Source organism: Staurois parvus, unplaced genomic scaffold (assembly GCF_062004578.1).
Source record: "Staurois parvus isolate SC_StPar_1 unplaced genomic scaffold, SC_StPar_1.0 ptg000783l, whole genome shotgun sequence".
NCBI lineage: Eukaryota > Metazoa > Chordata > Amphibia > Anura > Ranidae > Staurois > Staurois parvus.
In genome coordinates this window covers 2,834,577-2,861,795 of record NW_028318579.1, presented here as the reverse complement: position 1 = coordinate 2,861,795, position 27,219 = coordinate 2,834,577, and the positions used below count along the sequence as shown (strand labels likewise).

The following is a 27,219-nucleotide window of genomic DNA, read 5'->3' as shown; positions in this document are numbered from 1 at the left end:
TATGCGCGTCTCGTCCGCTGCATTCTTTATTCGCTTATACATCAAAAAAAAAAAACCTCACAAAAGTTCAAGAAATGCACATTGTTATTCATATATCATGGAATGTGCTTCTATCGGGACGGAAACCAAACAAATATTTATTATGCGGCTTTGGCTGATCCCAACGTATGGCCGCCGCAGGGCCCCCATCCTTCTAAGAAATAAATGAGGTCTCGCGACCTCCGCGACTCCTGCAAAGGTCACTTTGCAAAATACGTCTGTGTGTTAGTCATTGGCCAGATCTATGTATCATTAGTGAGCGCATTGTGCGTAGGATCTGCTCCATCGTTAATCATGTAAATGGGGGGGGGGGGGCTAGTAGTGCCTCGAAGACAAAGAGAACTTTATAAATACATCAAATGTGAAAAGGATTATTGTCGCAGCGGTCGCGGTAAGCGGAATTAGCGTCTGGGCCATTAAAAGTGGATGTCGAGGGAAAAATTGGATTTAGATGAAGCCAATTAAGGAAAATATAGAAGACTTCCTAATACTTATATTTACTGATTTTGGAATCGTAAAGCTTTTTTTAAAAAACTGAAAGGAAAACAACGCTTTTGCCAAATAATGAGCCAGCCCACCTTCCCAAGAGCGCCAAACTAATCTCCCTACAGAAGTAAACCTACTTTGGAATCTTGTACCTACAGGTATGCATTTAACCCCTTGGCGCCAGTGCCCCCCGGCCCTTTAAGGGTTTCAGAAGCTGGGAGGCGGGGCGGGGTTTTAGGGTCAAGTAACCACCGTGATTCGCCATCACATGATCAAGAAAGGTCCCGATTGAAAGAGGAGATAGATATGAGATAGATAGATAGATAGATAGATAGATAGATAGATAGATATGAGATAGATAGATACAGTTGTGGCCAAAATTATTCAACCCCCAATGCTGTAAAGGGGTTTAGGGACTATAGTGTACATTTGGAATTGTATTCAGAATCAAATCCTACAAGGACGTTGTAACTACCCAAATGCAACTAAAATGACATCAATTGTTTATGTAATACAGTAGTAAATGGTTCTTATGTGGTTTCTTCATTGCCACAATTATTCAACCCCTTAAAGACTACCACTCTGAAGAACAGAGGTTCATACAGGTGCTTTCCATCAGGTATTGAAAACACCTGTGGATGTCACCGAGCAGCAATCAAGCATAATAAGCACCAATTAGGCAGCTTTAAAATGACTGTGATACTCAGCTCCTTCTAGACATTTACTGGTGTGGTTACAAACATGGTGAAGGCAAGAGAATGGTCCAGGAAGACAAGAGAAGAGGTGATTTCTCTTCACAGGAAGGGCAATGGCTATAAGAAGATTGCAAAGATGTTAAACATACCAAGAGACACCTTAGGAAGCATCATTCGCAAATTCAAGGCAAAGGGCACTGTTGAAACGCTACCTGGTCGTGGCAGAAAGAAGATGCTGACTTCGACTGCTGTGCGCTACCTGAAGCGTAGAGTGGAGAGAAGTCCCCGTGTGACTGCTGAGGAACTGAGAAAAGATTTGTCAGATGTGGGTACAGAAGTTTCAGCCCAGACAATAAGACGCACACTGCGTAATGAAGGCCTCCGTGCCAGAACTCCCAGGCGTACCCCCTTGCTGTCTCCAAAGAATAAGAAGAGTCGACTGCAGTATGCCAAAAGCCATGTGGACAAACCACAAAAGTTGTGGGATAGTGTTCTGTGGACTGATGAAACAAAATTAGAACTGTTTGGGCCCATGGATCAACGCTATGTTTGGAGGAGGAAGAACAAGGCCTATGATGAAAAGAACACCTTGCCTACTGTGAAGCATGGTGGAGGGTCAATCATGCTTTGGGGCTGTTTTGCTTCTGCAGGTACAGGGAAGCTTCAGCGTGTGCAAGGTACCATGAATTCTCTTCAGTACCAGGAGATATTGGATGGAAACGTGATGCAGTCCGTCACACACCTGAGGCTTGGGAGACGTTGGACCTTTCAACAGGACAATGATCCCAAGCATACCTCCAAGTCCACTAGAGCATGGTTGCAGAGGAAAGGCTGGAACATTTTGGAGTGGCCATCGCAGTCACCAGACTTAAATCCGATTGAGAACCTCTGGTGGGACTTAAAGAAAGCAGTTGCAGTGCGCAAGCCTAAGAATGTGACTGAACTGGAGGCCTTTGCCCATGAAGAATGGGCGAAGATACCCGTAGATCGCTGCAAGACACTTGTGTCAAGCTATGCTTCACGTTTAAAAGCTGTTATAACTGTAAAAGGATGCTGTACTAAGTACTAAGATTGAATGTCACTTGGGGGTTGAATAAAACTGATAATGCTGTGAGCACAGAAAAGACATTTGTGGTTATTTCATTATAACTGTTATGTTATATTTGTCTGACCTACAAGTGCCTCTTTAATGTAAATGTAAGCAAGATGACTGAATGATCAAAAGCAATGTCAAACTGGCCAAAACACTCAATTTCAGTGGGGGTTGAATAATTTTGGCCACAACTGTAGATAGATAGATAGATAGATATGAGATAGATAGATAGATAGATAGATAGATAGATAGATATGAGATAGATAGATAGATAGATAGATATGAGATAGATAGATAGATAGATAGATAGATAGATAGATAGATAGATAGATAGATATGAGATAGATAGATAGATAGATAGATAGATAGATAGATAGATAGATAGATAGATATGAGATAGATAGATAGATAGATAGATAGATAGATAGATAGATAGATATGAGATAGATAGATAGATAGATAGATAGATAGATAGATATGAGATAGATAGATAGATAGATAGATAGATAGATAGATAGATAGATAGATAGAGACATAGAGAGACATAGAGATAGAGAGACATAGAGATGGAGAGACATAGATAGATAGATAGATAGATAGATAGATAGATAGATAGATATGGATGGAGGGATAGATAGATAGATAGATAGATAGATAGATATGGATGGAGGGATAGATAGATAGATAGATAGATAGATAGATAGATAGATAGATAGATAGATAGATATGAGATAGATAGATAGATATGGATGGAGGGATAGATAGATAGATATGAGATAGATAGATAGATAGATAGATAGATAGATAGATAGATAGATAGATAGATATGAGATAGATAGATAGATAGATAGATAGATAGATAGATAGATAGATAGATAGATATGGATGGAGGGATAGATAGATATGGATGGAGGGATAGATAGATATGCATGGAGGGATGGATACATATGGATGGAGGGATGGATATATATGGATGGAGGGATAGATAGATAGATAGATAGATAGATAGATAGATAGATAGATAGATATGAGATAGATAGATAGATAGATAGATAGATAGATAGATAGATAGATATGAGATAGATAGATAGATAGATAGATAGATAGATAGATAGATAGATATGAGATAGATAGATATGAGATAGATAGATATGAGATAGATAGATAGATAGATAGATAGATAGATAGATAGATAGATAGATATGCATGGAGGGATAGATAGATAGATAGATAGATAGATAGATAGATAGATAGATAGATAGATAGATATGCATGGAGGGATGGATACATATGGATGGATGGAGGGATAGATAGATAGATAGATAGATAGATAGATAGATAGATAGATAGATAGATAGATATGGATGGAGGGATAGATAGATAGATAGATAGATAGATAGATAGATAGATAGATAGATAGATATGAGATAGATAGATAGATAGATAGATAGATAGATAGATAGATAGATAGATATGGATGGAGGGATAGATAGATATGCATGGAGGGATGGATACATATGGATGGAGGGATGGATATATATGGATGGAGGGATAGATAGATAGATAGATAGATAGATAGATAGATAGATAGATATGGATGGAGGGATAGATAGATAGATATGAGATAGATAGATAGATAGATAGATAGATATGGATGGAGGGATAGATAGATATGAGATAGATAGATAGATAGATAGATAGATAGATAGATAGATAGATAGATAGATAGATATGGATGGAGGGATAGATAGATATGGATGGAGGGATAGATAGATATGCATGGAGGGATGGATACATATGGATGGAGGGATGGATATATATGGATGGAGGGATAGATAGATAGATAGATAGATAGATAGATAGATAGATATGAGATAGATAGATAGATAGATAGATAGATAGATATGAGATAGATAGATATGAGATAGATAGATAGATAGATAGATAGATAGATAGATAGATAGATAGATAGATATGGATGGAGGGATAGATAGATAGATAGATAGATAGATAGATAGATAGATAGATATGAGATAGATAGATAGATAGATAGATAGATAGATAGATAGATATGAGATAGATAGATAGATAGATAGATAGATATGGATGGAGGGATAGATAGATAGATATGAGATAGATAGATAGATAGATAGATAGATAGATAGATAGATAGATAGATATGGATGGAGGGATAGATAGATAGATATGAGATAGATAGATAGATAGATAGATAGATAGATAGATAGATAGATAGATAGATAGATATGGATGGAGGGATAGATAGATAGATAGATATGAGATAGATAGATAGATATGGATGGAGGGATAGATAGATAGATATGAGATAGATAGATAGATAGATAGATAGATAGATAGATAGATAGATAGATAGATAGATAGATATGGATGGAGGGATAGATAGATAGATAGATAGATAGATAGATAGATAGATAGATAGATAGATATGAGATAGATAGATAGATAGATAGATAGATATGAGATAGATAGATAGATAGATAGATAGATAGATAGATATGAGATAGATAGATAGATAGATAGATAGATAGATAGATAGATAGATATGAGATAGATAGATAGATAGATAGATAGATAGATAGATAGATAGATAGATAGATATATAGATAGATAGATAGATAGATATGAGATAGATAGATAGATAGATAGATAGATAGATAGATAGATAGATATGAGATAGATAGATAGATAGATAGATAGATAGATAGATGATAGATAGATAGATAGATAGATAGATAGATAGATATGAGTTAGATAGATAGATATGAGATAGATAGATAGATAGATAGATAGATAGATATGAGATAGATAGATAGATAGATAGATAGATAGATAGATAGATAGATAGATATGAGATAGATAGATAGATAGATAGATAGATAGATGATAGATAGATAGATAGATAGATAGATAGATAGATATGAGTTAGATAGATAGATATGAGATAGATAGATAGATAGATAGATAGATAGATAGATAGATAGATAGATATGAGATAGATAGATAGATAGATAGATAGATAGATATGAGATAGATAGATAGATAGATAGATAGATAGATAGATAGATAGATAGATAGATTGATAGAGACATAGAGAGACATAGAGATAGAGAGACATAGAGATGGAGAGACATAGATAGATAGATAGATAGATAGATATGAGATAGATAGATAGATAATAGATAGATAGATAGATATGAGATAGAGAGATAGATAGATAGATAGATAGATAGATAGATAGATATGAGATAGATAGATAGATAGATAGATAGATAGATAGATAGATAGATAGATATGAGATAGAGAGATAGATAGATAGATAGATAGATAGATAGATAATAGATAGATAGATATGAGATAGATAGATAGATAGATAGATAGATAGATAGATAGATAGATAATAGATGGTACTTTTTGACTTTTTTTTTTCACTGATTCACATCCCTCAGGGCAGTCCCCAAGTCCACATACCCCTTATATGGCCAGTATCTTGCCTGGAAGCCTTCAAAATGAGCATTTTTTAATTAACGAGTCCCGTAGACATGCATTAGGTTCGAAGTTCGAGGTCGAACATTCATTAGGGGGTGTTCGGACCCTCACTATTCAGCAAGTTTCTTGGCGTGTTTGTCACATGTAGGGCAGCCAATCAAGTGAATGGGTTGCCCTATGTGCGGAAATGCTTGAAAAATGTGCAAAAAAAAGAAAAGTGAACGATGTGAAGATGTGAATGTTGCCAGAGCTGGTTTTGTGTTTTTCGCACGCATGCGGAGGCCTGACATAAAAATAATTTTAGCCCTGAAGATTATACAAAACCCCAAAATAGAATGTATTTTCTGAAAGCAGGCACCCTAGAGAATAAAATAGTGGGACGTCGCACAATATTAGCACAACGGTTCATAAAACACACACATAGTAAAAAATACACTAAAAGTTAGTTTTAGGACAAACACAAAAAAATGACCCAACTTTTGGTGAAATATAACAGATGAGAATGTTCTGCGTAAATAGTAGCGTCGGGCTATATGGTCGGGTTGAATGTTAGTTTGGCCACTCGTGTGTTTGGCAAACACCCGAACGGTATCTGCATTTGGCGAGCTGTTTGCCCGCTGTGCCCCACAATGCACTTCTCTGCACCCTGACATTGCATCATGATTGGCCAAAGCAATGCACCTGACCACGCACTTTTGGCGTTTTTTTCTACAGCCAGTAAACCCCCCAGCATGTTATCCTATGTGTCCATCCCCGGCATGTTATCCTATGTGTCCATCCCCTGCATGTTATCCTATGTGTCCATCCCCGGCACGTTCTCCTACGTGTCCATCCCCGGCATGTTATCCTATGTGTCCATCCCCGGCATGTTATCCTATGTGTCCATCCCCGGCATGTTATCCTATGTGTCCATGCCCGGCATGTTATCCTATGTGTCCATCCCCGGCATGTTATCCTATGTGTCCATCCCCGGCATGTTATCCTGTGTGTCCATCCCCGGCATGTTATCCTATGTGTCCATCCCCGGCATGTTATCCTATGTGTCCATCCCCGGCATGTTATCCTATGTGTCCATCCCCGGCATGTTATCCTATGTGTCCATCCCCGGCGTGTTCTCCTATGTGTCCATCCCCAGCATGTTATCTTATGTGTATTTACCCGGTGATCTGCTGGACACAGCTGATCACGTGGTAAAAGGCCGCCATGATTGGCCGTTCACTGTATCTTGTGATCAGCTATGTCCGCGACTACCGGCGGCACCGGGTGCATGCCGCTGGTGGTGCACAGGGGGCTTGTTCTGGAATGACGTCTATGAAGGGGCGGACTGACAACTCATGGGGCCCCCAGGCAATAGGGGATCATGGGGCCCCTGTGTCCTTGCCCAAACTCAAAAAAGCCTATGAAAAAGGTACCAGGGGCATCTCATGGGGCCCCCTACTGACCCCAGGCCTTTGGGCAGTGCCGAGTTTTCAAATGGTCAGTCCGCCCCTGCATCCATGGACGTCGTCCCAGAACCAGACAACCGCACTGTGGCCATCCTTTGGCTATAGCATGGTAGGGAACTGGTTAACGTGACTTAACCCAGCAAATCCTACCAGCATTATTAAAACGCCCCCTCCCCCCACCACTGTGCAAGAAGCCTTACGTCTGTATGCTTTCTAAAGATAATGAATGAGATATAAAAAACAAAGGTGGCCATACTGGAGATCTCCTAAGGTCAGCCCTCGACCTACCTGGAATTTCGTCTTTTTCTCCATTCTTGTGTTTAAAACGGTCACCCTCAACTCTCACATTTGGACACAGGACATCTGCAACCAAAAAACAGGAACAATTAGGTATGTAAGGTTACATAAGACACTTAAAAAGCACAATTCAGCACAGCAAGACATACAAAACAGCAGACTTGTCATGTTGGAAAGCACTAAAAGGAACTTTGGAAATGTTATTTGTAAAACAGCTTAAAAAGCACAAATTTTCAATTAAAAAAATACACTAAAGTTAATTTTAGGACACAAAAATTTAATATATTACCCAATTTTTGGCAACATATAAAAAAAGATAAGGTTACACCGACTAAATAGATACCCAACATGTCAAGCAGAACAATTGCCTACAAAATGATGATGAACTTTGGTACTCTATATTTCCCATAGGCAACAATGTAAAAGCCTCTCCTCCAATGTAAAAGGTCATCTCCTATGTGATATAAACTTTTGTGATAGGTTCTCTTTTAGACCCCTGGGGGTTTATTTACTAAAGCTGGAGAGTCCAAAATCAGACTAACTTCTGCATCGAAACCAACCAGCTTCTAACCTCAGCTTGTTCAATGAAGCTTTGGCAATGAAACCTGGAAGCTGATTGGTTTCTATGCAGAAGGGAGTCTGATTTTGGACTCCCCAGCTTTAGTAAATAAACCCCCTGATGTCTCACCTGTGTTCCACTGAAGTTAATGGAGCATGGATTGCGCTCCATTAGCTTCTTCCCTGCCCATAGCAACTGGGGAAAGTGACAGCGGAAACCGGAATACATGTCACTTCCAGGTTCTGTGCAGCTAGGGGAGATCAACGAACGGGTGTTCACTGGTTTCCCTCGCCTCCATCCATGACACCTGCCATGTGAGTCAGCTTAACCCGGGTAGTATGGTGAGAGGTATCGTGTAGGAGGAGGCCCAGTTCTGAGCTTGTATATGGGGAAGGATGGGCTGAACACTTTTTTCCAAGTGCTTGGGTGTAACTTTATTTTTTGACAGTTTTTTTTTCACTAAAGCCTTATTTATATCACATAGGGGACAAAAAAGTTTTCTATGTGATATAAACTCTTTGTGTTAGGTTCTCTTTTTTGGGACATCAGGGGTCTTTTAGACCCATGATTTCTCACTTGCCTTCATCTGAAGCTAATAGAGCACAGATTGTGCTCCATTAGCTTCTTCCCTGCCCATAGCAATTGAGGAAATTGACAACAGAAACCGGAAATGACATTATACATGTCACTTCCAGATTCTTTAGGGGAGATTCTTTAGCTAGGGGAGATCAGTGAATGGGTGTTCAGTGGTCTTCCTTCCTACCATTAGGTGACACCCACCATGTGGGTCAGTGGAGCTCAAGAAGCATGGTGTTACATGAGGGGACATACAGTTCCGAGCTTGTATGTTGGGGTGGGATAGGCTCAAATTTTTTTGAGTAGTTTTTTTTTTTTACACTTTTTTTCACTAAAACTTTACTAATATCACATAGGGGACAAGAAGTCCCCTATGTGATATGAACTCTTCGCAACAGTTTTTCTTTAACAAGACATCAGGGGTCTTTTAGACTCCTGATGTCTCACCAGCCTTCTACTGAAGCTAACAGAGAACAGATTGTGCTATATTGGCTTTTGGAGTGTGCACACACTGGCTGCTATAGTAGTATCTGTTGCCATAACAGGTGTCCCCGTGGAAAGATTTTCTTTCTATTCCTGTTCTGGTGACAACTGCAAAAGTTTGGACAAATTTTTGGAACGGACAAAACTTTTTATTTTTTCTTCTCAACTTCATTTTTTGGATTTTGGATATTTCAGTTTTGGATGGGCATCATTGTTTTCAGTCACCCTCAAGTTTCTTCTGTCTGGCGCCCCTCCTTCACAAAGCCATAGCAAAGAATATTATTATTCGCACTGATTTAAGATTTTTAAAATTCGTCTTGGTAACAGTGAAGGGTTTTGGGCAGAGCACAGAATTTTCGTGATGATATCTCATTGCTAGAGCCCTTGATAAATAGAAGAGGCTTGAGATGGAAGTTGCCAGGAGCCACATAAAATATCAGTTTTAGATGCCCTTTAACTGGTTTTAATTGATGACAAAGTTTTGACAATCCTTCCATGCAGGATTTCGGGAGACCTTTTGAGATGGAGAAAGCTTCTTGTATCTTCTGTGTCTCTGGTTGGAAGCTTGGCTTGTAAATCTGTCTATTAGATGAGGAGTAACAATGGAGTCCCTCTAATGAAGACAAAGAGAAGGAAACAAAGGAACATCTCTCTTTCCTTTTGTCTATTTGTCATCCAAATAATCTCTTTGTGTGTGCCTGGAATTGGCCCAAGCCATCTATTCAGAAGAGGAGCTTCTAAATGGTTCTTATCTCATGTATTGTCACACATGTGCCACTTCCCATTAAAGAAAGGAATAGAAACATAGAAGGGTGATGGCAGAAAAAGACCAATTGGTCCACCAAGTCTGAACCCTTTTTGTTTTTGGTTCTTTTTTTTTTTAACCTCTTTCCCTGAGTATGTTTTTCCCTAAAATGTTTGAAGCCACTTACTGTTGACCGACTCACTACTTCTGCTGAAAGTCTGTTACTAGCATCAACTACTCTTTCAGTAAAATAATTCTTACTAGAGTAAGGTTTGAACGTTCCTCCTGCTAGTCTGAAAGTCATGTCCCAGTGTTTTTGATTTCAGCTTAATGCTGAAAATACTGCCTTGAACCTTATTCACACCTTTCATATATTTAAAGTTTTCAGTCATGTCCCCTTTCCCTTGTTTCTTCCAGACTGCACATATATATGTAGCGTCCTCTTGTGTGCATAGTTTGTAGTGTAGTTATAGGCTTGCTAGAAGCCTGGGTGAGTTCTCTTTAGGCAGGCTGGATGGCTCTACAGATCAGGCCTCTGGTACCTCCCTCTGGTTCTAGAAGCTTGGAGAAGTTTCTAGAAGCTAGTGGAAGTAGGGCAGAAGGTGCTGATCTGCAAATTTTTGAGAATATGACCAATCCTCAGGCAGGAGGCCTGGCAAGGTAGCCAAATCAGCCTTTAAATATGAAAGAGTCTGGTCAGCAGGGTAGTCAAGTGGAAGATGGAATGCTGAGGTGTGCTGCCGTGTAGCCTGGGAGGGATCCCCAGAGAAGGATAGAAGATGAAGTGCTGAGGTGTGTTGCTGTGTAGCCTGGGAGGGGACCCACAGAAGAATGGATGATGGAGTGCTGAGGTGTGCTGCTGTGTAGCCTGGGAGGGGACCCTACAGAAGGATAAAAGATGGAGTGCTGAGGTGTGTTGCTGTGTGGGCCAGGGAGGGGACCCCACAGAAGAATGGAAGATGGAGTGCTGAGGTGTGCTGCTGTGTAGTCTGGGAGGTAACCCCAGAGAAGGATAGAAGATGGAGTGCTGAGGTGTGCTGCTGTGTAGCCTGGGAGGGAACCCCAGAGAAGGATAGAAGATGGAGTGCTAAGGTGTGCTGCTGTGTAGCCTGGGAGGGAACCCCAGAGAAGGATAGAAGATAGAGTGCTGAGGTGTGTTGCTGTGTAGCCTGGGAGGGGACCCTACAGAAGGATAGAAGATGGAGTACTGAGGTGTGTTGCTGTGTGGGCCGGGGAGGGGACCCCACAGAAGAATGGAAGATGGAGTGCTGAGGTGTGCTGCTGTGTAGCCTGGGAGGGGACCCCAGAGAAGGATAGAAGATGGAGTGCTGAGGTGTGCTGCTGTGTAGCCTGGGAGGGGACCCCAGAGAAAGATAGAAGATGGAGTGCTGAGGTGTGTTGCTGTGTAGCCTGGAAGGGGACCCCAAAAAAGAATGGAAGATGGAATGCTGAGGTGTGCTGTTGTGTAGCCTGGGAGGGGTCCCCAGAAAAGGGTGGTTCTGCCTCCAGGCTGGAGGTTGGAAAGATGGGAAAAGGAAGTTGACAGAGGAAGCTTTACTGCCCTGCAGTCCAGTGAGGAAAGTCAGCTTGCCAGCCTAGAAAGGAACTAGCTCAGCTAAAAGGCCTGAAAGCAGTTTAACCAAAGCTACAGGACACAAGGGCAGTGTGAGTACCTCTACACCCCCAGGGCCTACAAGAGAGAGGGCTGCTAGGTGCTATACCCAACCAGTTCTTCCTGAGACAGTGCTGCAAGCCTGTACTAAAAAGAACTCTTGCTTTGGGATACTCTTCAAAGACTCCCAGGTGGGTGGGCAGGTTCTAGCTGGGGTTTGAAGAGGTTCGTATAAAGAGGGGACCAAGTGCTCCTTACAGAGACTGTATTACTGATCCGTCAAGACACTGATTCTGCTCCGGAGGAAGTATAAAGTCTAGGATCTATCCTTTTTTATGTACAGAATTTAGGACGTTTGTCCTCAGCGTAATTGTTTCAAGTCTAGTTGGGCATCCCATATACCCCTAGACCCTATCCAAGCTGTTTCCCCTAAATAAAAGGACAAAAACAAGCCCATGGACTGGTTACTGACTCTGAATGGAAGATGGGAAATGCGTGTTGCCTGGCTGTGCAGGAAATAAGGGGGACCCAAATTCAGTGGCTCTCAAGGGGGTACTGCTACATGTAGTTCCTGAAGTCTCTCCTGATTTGCTGTATTCCTCAGACCTTTCAACATTTTGTTGCCCATCTCTGGACTTGTTCTGTCTTATCAATATCTATTTGTAAGTGAGGTCTCCAGGTCTGGACACTGTATCCTGATCTATATTGAGAAATTAGGACCTCCTTCCTCCTGCTGGTGATCCCTCCAGTGCACACATGTCAAACACAAGGCCCACAAGCCAAATCCGGCCCACCAGGCCATTTCATGTGGCCCTCACACCTCCCCTGCAGCTACGGCACCCCCTTTGTCTCCACCCACACCTTGTCTCAGCAGTTGGCAGCAAAAAGGAGGACCTAACTCCTCTGCCAGATCCTGCACTTCTCTATGCAGCTACAAAGAGGCCTGTCTCTGCCCCCGTCTCAGCAGATTGTAGCCAAGAGGTGGACAGAACTCCACCTACAATTCCTACGCCTCTCTGTGCAGCCACAGCACCTGTTATCTTCGCATCCCCTGATCTCAGCATTCAGCAGAGTCTGCCAGCTGACTCCAGCCCTCCTCTGATCCTCTTCCATACCCAGCACTTTCAGCTTCCCAGCTCTGCCCACTGCATCTTCCCAGCAGCAGCATGACTCTTGACCTAGGCCCCATTCACAATTGCTTCAAGTGTTTTGTAGCTTGAAGCTCATAGCAAAATCCCATTCATTTCAATGGCCCCGTTAACACCTGAGTATTTTGTAGCTTGAAGCACCAAGATACTCAACAAGAAGCATCCGATTAATTTCAATGGCCCCTCTTTACTCCTGAGCATTTTATAGCTTGAAGCACCAAGACACTCAACAAGCAAAATCCCTTTCATTTCAATGGTCCCTCTTCACACCTGAGCATTTTATAGTGCAAAAGTAGCAAGACACTCAGCAAGCAAAATCCCATTCATTTCAATGGTCTCTGATCACCTTTGAACATTTTGTTACCTGTAGCAAAATGCCTGTTGCTCCAAAATGTGCCTGAGATTCTTTTCAGGCACATTAGAGTGTTTTTGGCCCCAAAGACTTCAAAGGGAATGCCTGAAAACACTCCACATGAGCATTTCACGAGCGTTCTGTTGCGTGTTTTCTTTCCAAACAGCTCTCCACCCCTAATATCCTCCCCCAAGTGCCCTATATTGACTAAAGTAAAAACACCTGAAGCTTGAATGCACATGTAAAATGCTTGTAATACACTTCTAAACTGTCACCCTAGACCAAATTGAAAGTGCCACACCAAGTCCTAGCCCAACCCACTGCGGGCAGCACAGTGGCTAAATGGTTAGCACTTCCACCTGGAAGTACTGGGGTCGTTGGTTCAATTCCCCGCCACGTCACCTCCTGCCTGGAGTTTGCATGTTCTCACTGTGCCTGTGTGGGTTTCCTCCCAAACTCCAAAGACATGCTGGTAGGTGAATTGGATCCTGTCTAAATTGTCCCAAGTATGTATGAAGGTAAGCTAGGACCTTAGATTGTACGCCCCTTGAGGGTTAGGGACTGATGTGAATGTACAATATATATGTAAGGCGCTGCGTAAATTGACAGCACTATATAAGTACCTGGAATAAATAAATAGACCAGCAAAGAAAGCAGAAAGCCACACATTGATGTTCAACCCAGTTAGAATCTATAAGAAAATGGCCTCAGCTTGTCCCCAAACCCCCTCTAATGCATTTTACCCTCCCATAGGTTTAGTCATAGAGGTCCTCTAGACCAGGGGGTCTCCAAGCTTTCTGAACAAAGGGCCAGTTTACTGGACTTCAGACTTAAGGGGGGCCAGACTGTGGCCATTGGGAGTAGAAATTGTCCTGGTGTCCATGGGAGTAAACAATGCATCTTTGGTATTAGGGGAAGGAAGAGTGCTCCACTGTTGGTGTTGATGGGAGAAATATTGCCCCATCATTAGTGTCAGTGGGAGGAATAGTGCCCCATAGTTGGTGTCAGTAGGAAAAATAGTGCCCCATCATTAGTGTCAGTGGGAGGAACAGTGCCGCATGGTTGGTGCCAGTGGGAGGCATAGTGCCTCATAGTTTATGCCAGTAGGAGAAATAGTGCCCCATCACTAGTGTCAGTGGGAGGAATAGTGCCCCATCATTGGTATTAGTGGGAGGAATATTTCCCCATCACTAGTGTCAGTGGGAGGCATAGTGCCCCATAGTTGGTGTCAGTAGGAAAAATAGTGCCCCATCATTAGTGTCAGTGGGAGGAATAGTGCCGCATGGTTGGTGTCAGTGGGAGGCATAGTGCCCCATAGTTGGTGTCAGTAGGAAAAATAGTGCCCCATCATTAGTGTCAGTGGGAGGAATAGTGCCCTATCATTGGTATCAGTGGGAGGAATATTGCCCCATCACTAGTGTCAGTGGGAGGCATAGTGCCCCATAGTTGGTGTCAGTAGGAAAAATAGTGCCCCATCATTAGTGTCAGTGGGAGGAATAGTGCCACATGGTTGGTGTCAGTAGGAGAAATAGTGCCCCATAGTTAGTGTCAGTGGGAGAAATAGTGCCCCATCATTAGTGTCAGTGGGAGGAATAGTGCCGCATGGTTGGTGTCAGTGGGAGGCATAGTGCCCCATAGTTGGTGTCAGTAGGAAAAATAGTGCCCCATCATTAGTGTCAGTGGGAGGAATAGTGCCGCATGGTTGGTGTCAGTGGGAGGCATAGTGCCCCATGGTTGGTGTCAGTAGGAGAAATAGTGCCCCATCACTAGTGTCAGTGGGAGGAATAGTGCCGCATGGTTGGTGTCAGTGGGAGACATAGTGCCCCATAGTTGGTGTCAGTAGGAAAAATAGTGCCCCATCACTAGTGTCAGTGGGAGGAATAGTGCCACATTGTTGGTGTCAGTGGGAGGCATAGTGCCCCATAGTTGGTGTCAGTAGGAGAAATAGTGCCCCATCACTAGTGTCCATGGGAGGAATAGTGCCGCATGGTTGGTGCCAGTGGGAGGCATAGTGCCCCATAGTTGGTGTCAGTAGGAAAAATAGTGCCCCATCATTAGTGTCAGTGGGAGGAATAGTGCCGCATGGTTGGTGTCAGTGGGAGGCATAGTGCCCCATAGTTGGTGTCAATAGGAGAAATAGTGCCCCATCACTAGTGTCAGTGGGAGGAATAGTGCCGCATGGTTGGTGCCAGTGTGAGACATAGCGCCCCATAGTTTGTGCCAGTGGGAGGAATAGTGCCCCATAGTTGGTGTCAGTAGGAGAAATAGTGCCCCATAGTTGGTGTCAGTAGGAGAAATAGTGCCCCATCATTAGTGTCAGTGGGAGGAATAGTGCCACATGGTTGGTGTCAGTGGGAGACATAGTGCCCCATAGTGGGTGTCAGTAGGAGAAATAGTGCCCCATCACTAGTGTCAGTGGGAGGAACAGTGCCGCATGGTTGGTGCCAGTGGGAGGCATAGTGCCTCATAGTTTATGCCAGTAGGAGAAATAGTGCCCCATCACTAGTGTCAGTGGGAGGAATAGTGCCCCATCATTGGTATTAGTGGGAGGAATAGTGCCCCATCATTGGTATCAGTGGGAGGAATATTGCCCCATCACTAGTGTCAGTGGGAGGCATAGTGCCCCATAGTTGGTGTCAGTAGGAAAAATAGTGCCCCATCATTAGTGTCAGTGGGAGGAATAGTGCCACATGGTTGGTGTCAGTAGGAGAAATAGTGCCCCATAGTTGGTGTCAGTGGGAGAAATAGTGCCCCATCATTAGTGTCAGTGGGAGGAATAGTGCCACATTGTTGGTGTCAGTGGGAGGCATAGTGCCCCATAGTTGGTGTCAGTAGGAGAAATAGTGCCCCATCACTAGTGTCCATGGGAGGAATAGTGCCGCATGGTTGGTGCCAGTGGGAGGCATAGTGCCCCATAGTTGGAGTCAGTAGGAAAAATAGTGCCCCATCATTAGTGTCAGTGGGAGGAATAGTGCCGCATGGTTGGTGTCAGTGGGAGGCATAGTGCCCCATAGTTGGTGTCAATAGGAGAAATAGTGCCCCATCACTAGTGTCAGTGGGAGGAATAGTGCCGCATGGTTTGTGCCAGTGTGAGACATAGCGCCCCATAGTTTGTGCCAGTGGGAGAAATAGTGCCCCATCACTAGTGTCAGTGGGAGGAATAGTGCCGCATGATTGGTGCCAGTGGGAGGAATAGTGCCCCATAGTTGGTGTCAGTAGGAGAAATAGTGCCCCATAGTTGGTGTCAGTAGGAGAAATAGTGCCCCATCATTAGTGTCAGTGGGAGGAATAGTGCCACATGGTTGGTGTCAGTGGGAGACATAGTGCCCCATAGTGGGTGTCATTAGGAGAAATAGTGCCCCATCACTAGTGCCAGTGGGAGGAATAGTGCCACATGGTTGGTGTCAGTGGGAGACATAGTGCCCCATAGTGGGTGTCAGTAGGAGAAATAGTGCCCCATCACTAGTGTCAGTGGGAGGAATAGTGCCACATGGTTGGTGTCAGTGGGAGGCATAGTGCCCCATAGTTGGTGTCAGTAGGAGAAATAGTGCCCCATCACTAGTGTCAGTGGGAGGAACAGTGCCGCATGGTTGGTGCCAGTGGGAGGCATAGTGCCTCATAGTTTATGCCAGTAGGAGAAATAGTGCCCCATCACTAGTGTCAGTGGGAGGAATAGTGCCCCATCATTGGTATTAGTGGGAGGAATAGTGCCCCATCATTGGTATTAGTGGGAGGAATAGTGCCCCATCATTGGTATTAGTGGGAGGAATAGTGCCCCATCATTGGTATCAGTGGGAGGAATAGTGCCCCATCATTGGTATCAGTGGGAGGAATAGTGCCCCATCATTGGTATCAGTGGGAGGAATATTGCCCCATCACTAGTGTCAGTGGGAGGCATAGTGCCCCATAGTTGGTGTCAGTAGGAAAAACAGTGCCCCATCATTAGTGTCAGTGGGAGGAATAGTGCCACATGGTTGGTGTCAGTAGGAGAAATAGTGCCCCATAGTTGGTGTCAGTGGGAGAAATAGTGCCCCATCATTAGTGTCAGTGGGAGGAATAGTGCCACATGGTTGGTGTCAGTGGGAGACATAGTGCCCCATAGTGGGTGTCATTAGGAGAAATAGTGCCCCATCACTAGTGTCAGTGGGAGGAATAGTGCCCCATCACTAGTGTCAGTGGGAGGCATAGTGCCCCATAGTTGGTGTCAGTAGGAAAAATAGTGCCCCATCATTAGTGTCAGTGGGAGGAATAGTGCCACATGGTTGGTGTCAGTGGGAGGCATAGTGTCCCATAGTTGGTGTCAGTAGGAGAAATAGTGCCCCATCACTAGTGTCAGTGGGAGGAATAGCGCCCCATTGTTGGTATCAGTGGGAGGCACAGTGCCCCATAGATGGTGTCAGTGGGAGGAATAGTGCCCCATAGTTTGTGCCAGTGGGAGAAATAATGCCCCATAGTTTGTGCCAGTGGGAGAAATAGTGCCCGTTCTTGATGTCAGTAGCAGGAATTATGCCCCATTGTTGGTGACAGTTAGAAGAATAGTGTCCTGCACCAGGGGGAGGAAATGTGCCCCAAGGTCCGGAGGAAGTCAGGCTTCTGGCCCTTGAGCCATGATTTGGAGACCACTGCTCTAGACCCTTCATAGAGGGGCATTACTTCTGGAGAAGATGAGCTGAAGACATTTTTTTAGAGATTCTAACTGGGCTGAACATTGGAGTGCGGCATTCCACTTTCTTTCTTGGTACATATCTATAACATTCATACACACCCTCGAACAAAAACATTTGAAAAGTGCTCTGCTCAGGTGTGAAGGCACCTTTACTGCCCTGTAGTTACATAAATGTAGAGCAGCTGGAGACATAAAACAAGCTGCAGGCCATGTTCACGGCCGAGCAATAATACTGTGCATAATTTTCACTGTCCGAAACAGAGACTTCCCCCTGCGGGGACACTTACAAAGCAGCTGCATAAGGCAGACAGTCCTGTTATTTGCACCTAAACGAGGGTCGTAACTTTCACTACACAACCAGCTGTGTGAACACCTTGTCTGGTCTTGGATGACAATGACATCATTTCAAGCCAGGTCCATCTATTATTATTATGTCTGAAGGTCAGCTGTTCTCCCCTGGGGCAATGATGGACAAATCTAACATACAGTATATTAACATCTGGTACCTACTGATATAGAAGAGGTTGTAACATGAACCTGGTACACAAGTAGATAATTGCCTAAGGCAACCCAATGCTCCACCCTAACTCTTCCATGTCTACAGGATATCAGTTACAGCAAGAAAAAAAAAATGGTTTGGCCCAGAAAATGCCCGTTCACTGAAAGCAAAAGATCTAAAGTAATCTGACTCAGTAGGCGATTGGTTCATGTGCTGGAACATTTATTGATTTTGTACCCAGGCATCATTAGATCATTAGAAAAGTGATTCTGAAGAGCCCTGAACACCACGGTCTAAATTTTTAACCGTCCACCTTAAAGTGATATTCAGGGGCAGACTGACAACTCATGGGGCCCCCGGGCAATAGGGGATCATGGGGCCCCCGTGTCCTTGCCCAAACTCAAAAAAGCATATGAAAAAGGTACCAGGGGCATCTCATGGGGCCCCCTACTGACCCCGGGCCCTTGGGCAGTGCCCGAGTTTCCAAATGGTCAGTCCGCCCCGGTGATATTTTACTTATTGGTGGAATTTGAGGAGTCTGATGATCTGGCAATACAAGATCTCCCAACAATAATTTCTGACTCTGTTCCTTTCCACTTTGGAATAACGTTTCCTCTCACCTTGGTGTTCTCGCCTCTTCCTTCTGCATTCTCCATGATATAAAAAGTAACTAAAGAACATTGATGGAGAGTGGGATCCCCATGTAATTCCCCTGATTGGTTTGTAGACCCGGGAGCAGAGGTCTAACCACCAACAGTCCCTGAAATACACACTTACTGGCCACTTTATTAGGTACACCTTGCTAGTGCCAAGAAAATCTCCCCCACACCTTTACACCACGACCACCAGCCTGAACCATTGATGCAAAGTAGGATGGATCCATGCTTTCATGTTGTTTATGTCAAATTCTGGCTCTACCATTTGAATGTTGCAGCAACCAGTCTGCCCATTCTCCTCTGACCTCTGACATCAACAAGGCATTTTCCTCCACACAACTGCCACTCATTCACTGGATACTTTATCCTTTTTGGACCACTCTCTGTAAACCCTAGAGATGGTTGTACGTGAAAATCCCAGTAGATCAGCACTTTTTGAAATACTCAGACCAGCCTGCCTGGCACCAACATCCATGCCACATTCAAAGTCACTTAAATCCCCTTTCTTCCCCATTCTGATGCTCAGTTTGAACTACAGCAAGTCGTCTTCACCATGTCTACATTCCTAAATGCATTGAGTTGCTGCCATGTGATTGCATGATTAGCAATTTGTGCTGACAAGCAATTAAACAGGTGTACCCAGGGGCAGACTGACAACTCATGGGGCCCCCGGGCAATTGGGGATCATGGGGCCCCTGTGTCCTTGCCCAAACTCAAAAAAGCCTATGAAAAAGGTACCAGGGGCATCTCATGGGGCCCCCTACTGACCCTGGGCCCTCGGGCAGTGCCCTAGTTTCCAAATGGTCAGTCCGCTCCTGGATGTACCTAATAAAAACATAAAACAACATTTACCCAAAATCCTTACATTTACTCTTTAATCCAGGTAACTTAATTCCAATAAAAGTTAGAAGGACAGCCCAAAGTGTATCCAATGTGTTTTCAGGGGTCCAAAAATGCCCCCTTCATGGGGGCTTGATTGATTGAATAATACAAAGAAATGGAAACCACCCCTTCCTATAACTAGCTGTTGCAGCAAGGAGCACATGGAAGCACAACGCACATCAAAAACAAACAAAAATTCTGCTCACTTACCAGCCAGCCTGCAGCAAACCAAATTTATTCTGCCCATCAGTTCACATTTAAAACAAGGGGTTTAGTCACACACATTTGCAAATATATCTGTAGGTTGCAGTGGCAACGTCAAGGCACCCCAGTGTACTGCACTCCTAACTCTATCATGCCGTGATGTGCCCTTGAAGTGGCCACTGCAGCTTACACATATATATTTCCAAATGCGTGCAACTAAACCCGCTTTACTGTTAAACAAATAGAGTATTAGCGAGCGCTACCACAAAGATTAGCCGCTGGAACACCAAAAGGCAACCAAAACAATCCTTCCAATGTAAATAATAGAAAATTAGGTGCAGCGCTAAAATAAAACAATATGCATATTAAAGTGCCAAGTGATCATCAATAGCATAATCGTCAAAATGCAAACATATATATCTTAAATAAAGTGAAAAGAATATCACTCCAAGGTGATAATAGTAGTGACGAAATGTCCCAAAATAGACGTGAGGATCCTTTCCAGATCACAATCAGCGTGTGTGGGTAACTGATCCAGGGGTGACAGATGAAGTGACTAAATGAGCAAAATGCGCACTCACCAGAAGTGCACTTAAAACACACATTTGAGATTATTCCTGTCTCATCAGGTAAAATCTGGTCATCTGCTCCCAGGTTCAGCCAGGTACCTATACACCATAGGGTGACAGGAATAATCTCAAATGTATGTTTTAAACGCACATCTGATGAGTGCGCATTTTGCTCATTTAGTCACTTCATCTGTCACCCCTGGATCAGTTACCCACACACGCTGATTGTGATCTGGAAAGGATCCTCACGTCTATTTTGGGACATTTCGTCACTACTATTATCACCTTGGAGTGATATTCTTTTCACTTTATTTATTTAAGATATATATGTTTGCATTTTGATGGTTATGCTATTGATGATCACTTTGCACTTTAATATGCATATTGTTTTATTTTAGCGCTGCACCTAATTTTCTACCGTTTACTGTTAGGGTCAATTCGGTTTTGTTGCAGGCTGGCTGGTAAGTAAGCTGGGAATGTTTGTTTCTTCTTGACTGATTGCACACAGTGGGAATGGACTAAAAGTGAGCTGCTAACTGAGCTGCTGACAAGGCCTGTTGTTGTAATCATTCTGGAAGACATAACAATAAGAGGTCCAGCTCACTTCTAATCCATTCACATTGTATTCAGTCAAGCCCTTATGAAAGAATTGTTCTTCGATCTATGAAATGTTTTGGATACTCTTTGGACCGTCCCCCTAACTTTTATTATCAGAGTGAAGTTGTATCCCTACCTCTTAGAACTGGTGTGGCATTTCATTCTCCATTTCTGTTACACTGACCACCAATGTAAAGAAACATTGTTCCTTGAACCACCAATGTATGGAAGCATTGCTCCTCAGACCACAAATCTAAGAAAGCAGTTCTTCACTGGCCACCAATGTAAGGAAACATTATTCCTTGAACCACCGATGTATGGAAGCATTGCTCCTCAGATCTCAAATCTAAGAAAGCAGTTCTTCACTGGCCACCAATGTAAGAAATCATTGTTCCTTGAACCACCAATGTATGGAAGCATTGCTCCTCAGACCACAAATCTAAGAAAGCAGTTCTTCACTGGCTACCATTGTAAGGAAACATTGTTCCTTGAACCAGCAATGTATGGAAGCATTGCTCCTCAGACCACAAATCTAAGAAAGCAGTTCTTCACTGGCCACCAATGTAGGAAACATTGTTCCTTGAACCACCAAATTATGGAAGCATTGCTCCTCAGACCACAAATCTAAGAAAGCAGTTCTTCAATGGCCACCAATGTAAGGAAACATTGTTCCTTGAACCACCAATGTATGGAAGCATTGCTCCTCAGACCAAAAATCTAAAAAATCAGTTCTTCACTGGCCACCAATGTATGAAAACATTATTCCTTGAACCACCAATGTATGGAAGCATTGCTCCTCGGACCACAAATCACAGAAAGGAGTTCTTAACTGGCTACCAATGTAAGGAAACATTGTTCCTTGAACCACCAATGTATGGAAGCATTGCTCCTCAGACCACAAATCTAAGAAAACAGTTCTTCACTGGCCACCAAAGTAAGGAAACATTGTTCCTTGAACCACCAATGTATGGAAGCATTGCTCCTCAGACCAAAAATCTAAGAAAGCAGTTCTTCACTGGCCACCAATGTAAGGAAACATTGTTCCTTGAACCACCAACATATGGAAGCATTGCTCCTCAGACCACAAATCTAAGAAAGCAGTTCTTCACTGGCCACCAATGTATGAAAACATTGTTCCTTGAACCACCAATGTATGGAAGCATTGCTCCTCAGATCACAAATCTAAGAAAGCAGTTCTTCACTGGCCACCAATGTATGAAAACATTATTCCTTGAACCACCAATGTATGGAAGCATTGCTCCTCCGACCACAAATCACAGAAAGGAGTTCTTCACTGGCCACCAATGTAAGAAAACATTGTTCCTTGAACCACCAATGTATGGAAGCATTGCTCCTCAGACCACAACTCTAAGAAAGCAGTTCTTCACTGGCCACCAATGTAAGGAAACATTGTTCCTTGAACCACCAATGTATGGAAGAATTTCTCCTCAGACCACAAATCTAAGAAAATAGTTCTTCACTGGCCACCAATGTATGAAAACATTATTCCTTGAACCACCAATGTATGGAAGCATTGCTCCTCTGATCACAAATCTAAGAAAGCAGTTCTTCACTGGCCACCAATGTAAGGAAACATTGTTCCTTGAACCACCAATGTATGGAATCATTGCTCCTCAGACCACAAATCTAAGAAAGCAGTTCTTCACTGGCCACCAATGTAAGAAAACATTGATCCTTGAACCACCAATGTATGGAAGCATTGCTTCTCAGACCACAAATCTAAGAAAGCAGTTCTTCACTGGCCACCAATGTAAGGAAACATTGTTCCTTGAACCACCAACATATGGAAGTATTGCTTCTCAGACCACAAATCTAAGAAAGCAGTTCCTCACTGGCCACCAATGTATGAAAACATTGTTCCTTGAACCACCAATGTATGGAAGCATTGCTCCTCAGACCGCAAATCACAGAAAGCAGTTCTTCACTGGCCACCAATGTATGAAAACATTATTCCTTGAACCACCAATGTATGGAAGCATTGCTCTTCAGACCATAAATCTAAGAAAGCAGTTCTTCTCTGGCTACCAATGTAAGGAAACATTGTTCCTTGAACCACCGATGTATGGAAGCATTGCTCCTCAGACCACAAATCTAAGAAAGCAGTTCTTCACTGGCCACCAATGTAAGGAAACATTGTTCCTTGAACCACCAAATTATGGAAGCATTGCTCCTCAGACTACAAATCTAAGAAAGCAGTTCTTCACTGGTCACCGTTGTAAGGAAGCATTTCTCCATTGAACACCGTAAGCATTTTTCCACTGGCCAACATTATAAGGAAGCATTCCACCAATATAAGAAATCATTTTTCCACTGGTCAACAATGTAAGGAACCATTTCTCCACTGCCCACCAATGTATCTTCTGCACTGCCCACCAATGTATCTTCTGCACTGCCCACCACTCTTCATGTATTGTAAATTACATCATTCTACATAAGAAGCAAGTGACACATTTAGAAGAACATCTTTTGCAATAGACTTCCTGCCACGTGAAGCCCCTGTAAACTCTCTGCTGTAGAGTTCTGGCCATACAAGTGCATATTTGTTATGACGTGACCGTGACATGTTCACGTGAAGAGCGTCTGCTGTCACGGGTATTAAAAGATAAAGAGGGCTTTAAAGAAGAATGCAATGTTATATAACTATATGGAGGATGTATAAGAAACTTCTGATCAAATCTTTCCCTGGATGGCTGAGGGATGGGAATTCTCTTCACCGTGAGATAAGGGTAAAACTGAACAGACCCGACGAGGAGGAATTTCGTCATCACCAAAAAATGTTGGCCTAAGATACCATAATAATACACATATCGGTAACCAAGTCCCGTACCAGCAGTACCTGCATATCAGCAGAAGCATCCATGATTGTTTGTAGATCACATAAAGTAATCAGGATGATGTCAGAATATATTATCAGCTATAAACAAACCAATGAGGATTTGAAGCAAGCTGCCAAATCCAACTCTACAATCCACCAGAACTTTGAAAAAAATTAAATTGTTTTGAAAGGGGGTTTTCAAGGTGCTTACAGGATAAGTTCACCTTTGGGAACATGTTATGTGTTCCACCCATTTTTAGGGTGTAACATGTAACATGTTCCCATAGTTGCAGCCACCACCCCCTCCCTTTGACAGATAGTATGGGGAGAAGTTTCCTCCTACTATCTGTCAGATTTGAAAAAAGTCTCCGCCCACATGGCCGTGTCATGCATTCACCGACTTCTATAAATGAATGAACTGCAAGTCTCAATGGCCTTAGCGGCTGTAGGTTTGCAGTTTGCAATTAACTACCATGGCACTGTGGAGATCAATCCCCCCCTTATATATTATACATGGAGATCATATCCCCTCTTATGTATTATACATGGAGATCATATCCCCCCTTATGTATTATACATGGAGATCATATCCCCCCTTATGAATTATAAATGATGATCATATCCCCCCTTATGTATTATACATGGAGATCATATCCCCCCTTATGTATTATACATGGAGATCATATCCCCCCTTATGTATTACACATAGAGATCATATCCCCCCTTATGTATTATACATGGAGATCATATCCTCCCTTATGTATTATACATGGAGATCATATCCCCCCTTATGTATTATGCATGGAGATCATATCCCCCTTATGTATTATACATGGAGATCATATCCCCCCTTATGTATTATACATGGAGATCATATCCCCCCTTATGTATTATACATGGAGATCATATCCCCCCTTATGTATTATACATGGAGATCATATCCCCCTTATGTATTATACATGGAGATCATATCCCCCCTTATGTATTATACATGGTGATCATATCCCCCCCTATGTATTATACATGGAGATCATATCCCCCCTTATGTATTATACATGGAGATCATATCCCCCCTTATGTATTATACATGGAGATCATATCCCCCCTTATGTATTATACATGGAGATCATATCCCCCTTATGTATCATACTTGGAAATCATATCCCCCTTATGTATCATATATGGAGATCATATCCCCCCCTTATGTATCATACTTGGAAATCATTTCCCCCCTTATGTATTATACATGGAGATCATATCCCCCCTTATGTATCATACATGGAGATCATATTCCCCCTTATGTATTATACATGGTGATCATATCCCCCCTTATGTATTACACATGGAGATTATATCCCCCCTTATGTATTATACTTGGAAATCATATCCCCCTTATGTATCATACATGGAGATCATATCCCCCCTTATGTATCATACATGGAGATCATATCCCCCCTTATGTATTACACATGGAGATTATATCCCCCCTTATGTATTATACATGTAGATCATATCCCCCCTTATGTATTATACATGGTGATCACATCCCCCCTAATGTATTATACATGGAGATCATATCCCCCCTTATGTATTATACTTGGAAATCATATCCCCCTTATGTATCATACATGGAGATAATATCCCCCCTTATGTATTATACATGGAGATCATATCCCCCCTTATGTATTATACATGGTGATCACATCCCCCCTAATGTATTATACATGGAGATCATATCCCCCCTTATGTATTATACATGGAGATCATATCCCCCTTATGTATTATACATGGAGATCATATCCCCCCTTATGTATTATACATGGAGATCATATCCCCCTTATGTATTATACATGGAGATCATATCCCCCCTTATGTATTATACATGGAGATCATATCCCCCTTATGTATTATACATGGAGATCATATCCCCCCCTTATGTATTATACATGGTGATCATATCCCCCTTATGTATTATATATGGGGATCATACCCCCCCTTATGTATTATACATGGAGATCATATCCCCCTTATGTATTATGCATGGAGATCATACCCCCCCCTTATGTATTATACATGATGATCATATCCCCCCTTATGTATTATACATGGTGATCATATCCCCCCTTATGTATTATACATGGTGATCATATCCCCCCTTATGTATTATACATGGAGATCATATCCCCCCTTATGTATTATACATGGTGATCATATCCCTTCTTATGTATTATACATGGAGATCATATCCCCCTTATGTATTATACATGGAGATCATATCCCCCTTATGTATTATACATGGAGATCATATCTCCCCTTATGTATTATACATGGTGATCATATCCCCCCTTATGTATTATACATGGTGATCATATCCCCCCTTATGTATTATACATGGAGATCATATCCCCCCTTATGTATTATACATGGAGATCATATCCCCCCTTATGTATTATACATGGAGATCATATCCTCCCTTATGTATTATACATGGAGATCATATCCCCCTTATGTAATATACATGGAGATCATATCCCCCCCTTATGTATTATACATGGAGATCATATCCCCCCTTATGTATTATACATGGAGATCATATCCCCCCTTATGTATTATACATGGAGATCATATCCCCCCTTATGTATTATACATGGTGATCATATCCCCCCTTATGTATTATACATGGAGATCATATCCCCCCTTATGTATTATAATTATAATCTAATAATCGAATCTTTCCTCATAGTTTACCTCAAAGCTTCTCTGTACTTTCTCCAGTTCCCCAATGTTCTTTTTGTGAATTGGAGCCCAAAACTGAACTGCATATTCCAGATGAGGTCTTACTAATGATTTGTAGCGGGGGAAATGATATCTCTCTCTCTGGAGTCTATACCTCTTTTAATACAAGAGAGGATTTTGATCGCTTTAGAAACCGCAGCTTGGCATTGCATGCCATTATTAAGCTTGTGATCTACCAGAACCCCCAGATCCTTCTCCACCATTGACCCCCCCAGATCCTTCTCCACCATTGACCCCCCCAGATCCTTCTCCACCATTGATTCCCCCAGTTGTACCCCCCTAGTATATATGATGCATGCATATTCTTAGCCCCCAAGTGCAGAACCTTACATTTATCAACCGCAGTAGTAGTTCATTCTTGCCTATCCCTCACCAGCACTAATAAATAGTCCTGGGCCAGCCATCCCCAAACAGCGGAACACTGCTAGGTAGCTCATCGATTATCGTCAGAGAAAGACG

At 42.7% G+C, this 27,219-nt stretch overlaps 1 protein-coding gene across 1 annotated transcript in view; it reads right to left on the bottom strand.

Annotated features, from left to right (window-relative positions):
* The window catches only part of COL22A1 (collagen type XXII alpha 1 chain), a 665,084-nt gene that overhangs the window by 460,680 nt on the left and 177,185 nt on the right, over positions 1-27,219 (bottom strand). The window contains exon 4 of the mRNA XM_089654647.1: positions 7,572-7,646. Within this exon, the coding sequence (XP_089510773.1) occupies positions 7,572-7,646 (75 nt within the window). The remainder of the gene's footprint in view (positions 1-7,571; positions 7,647-27,219) is intronic.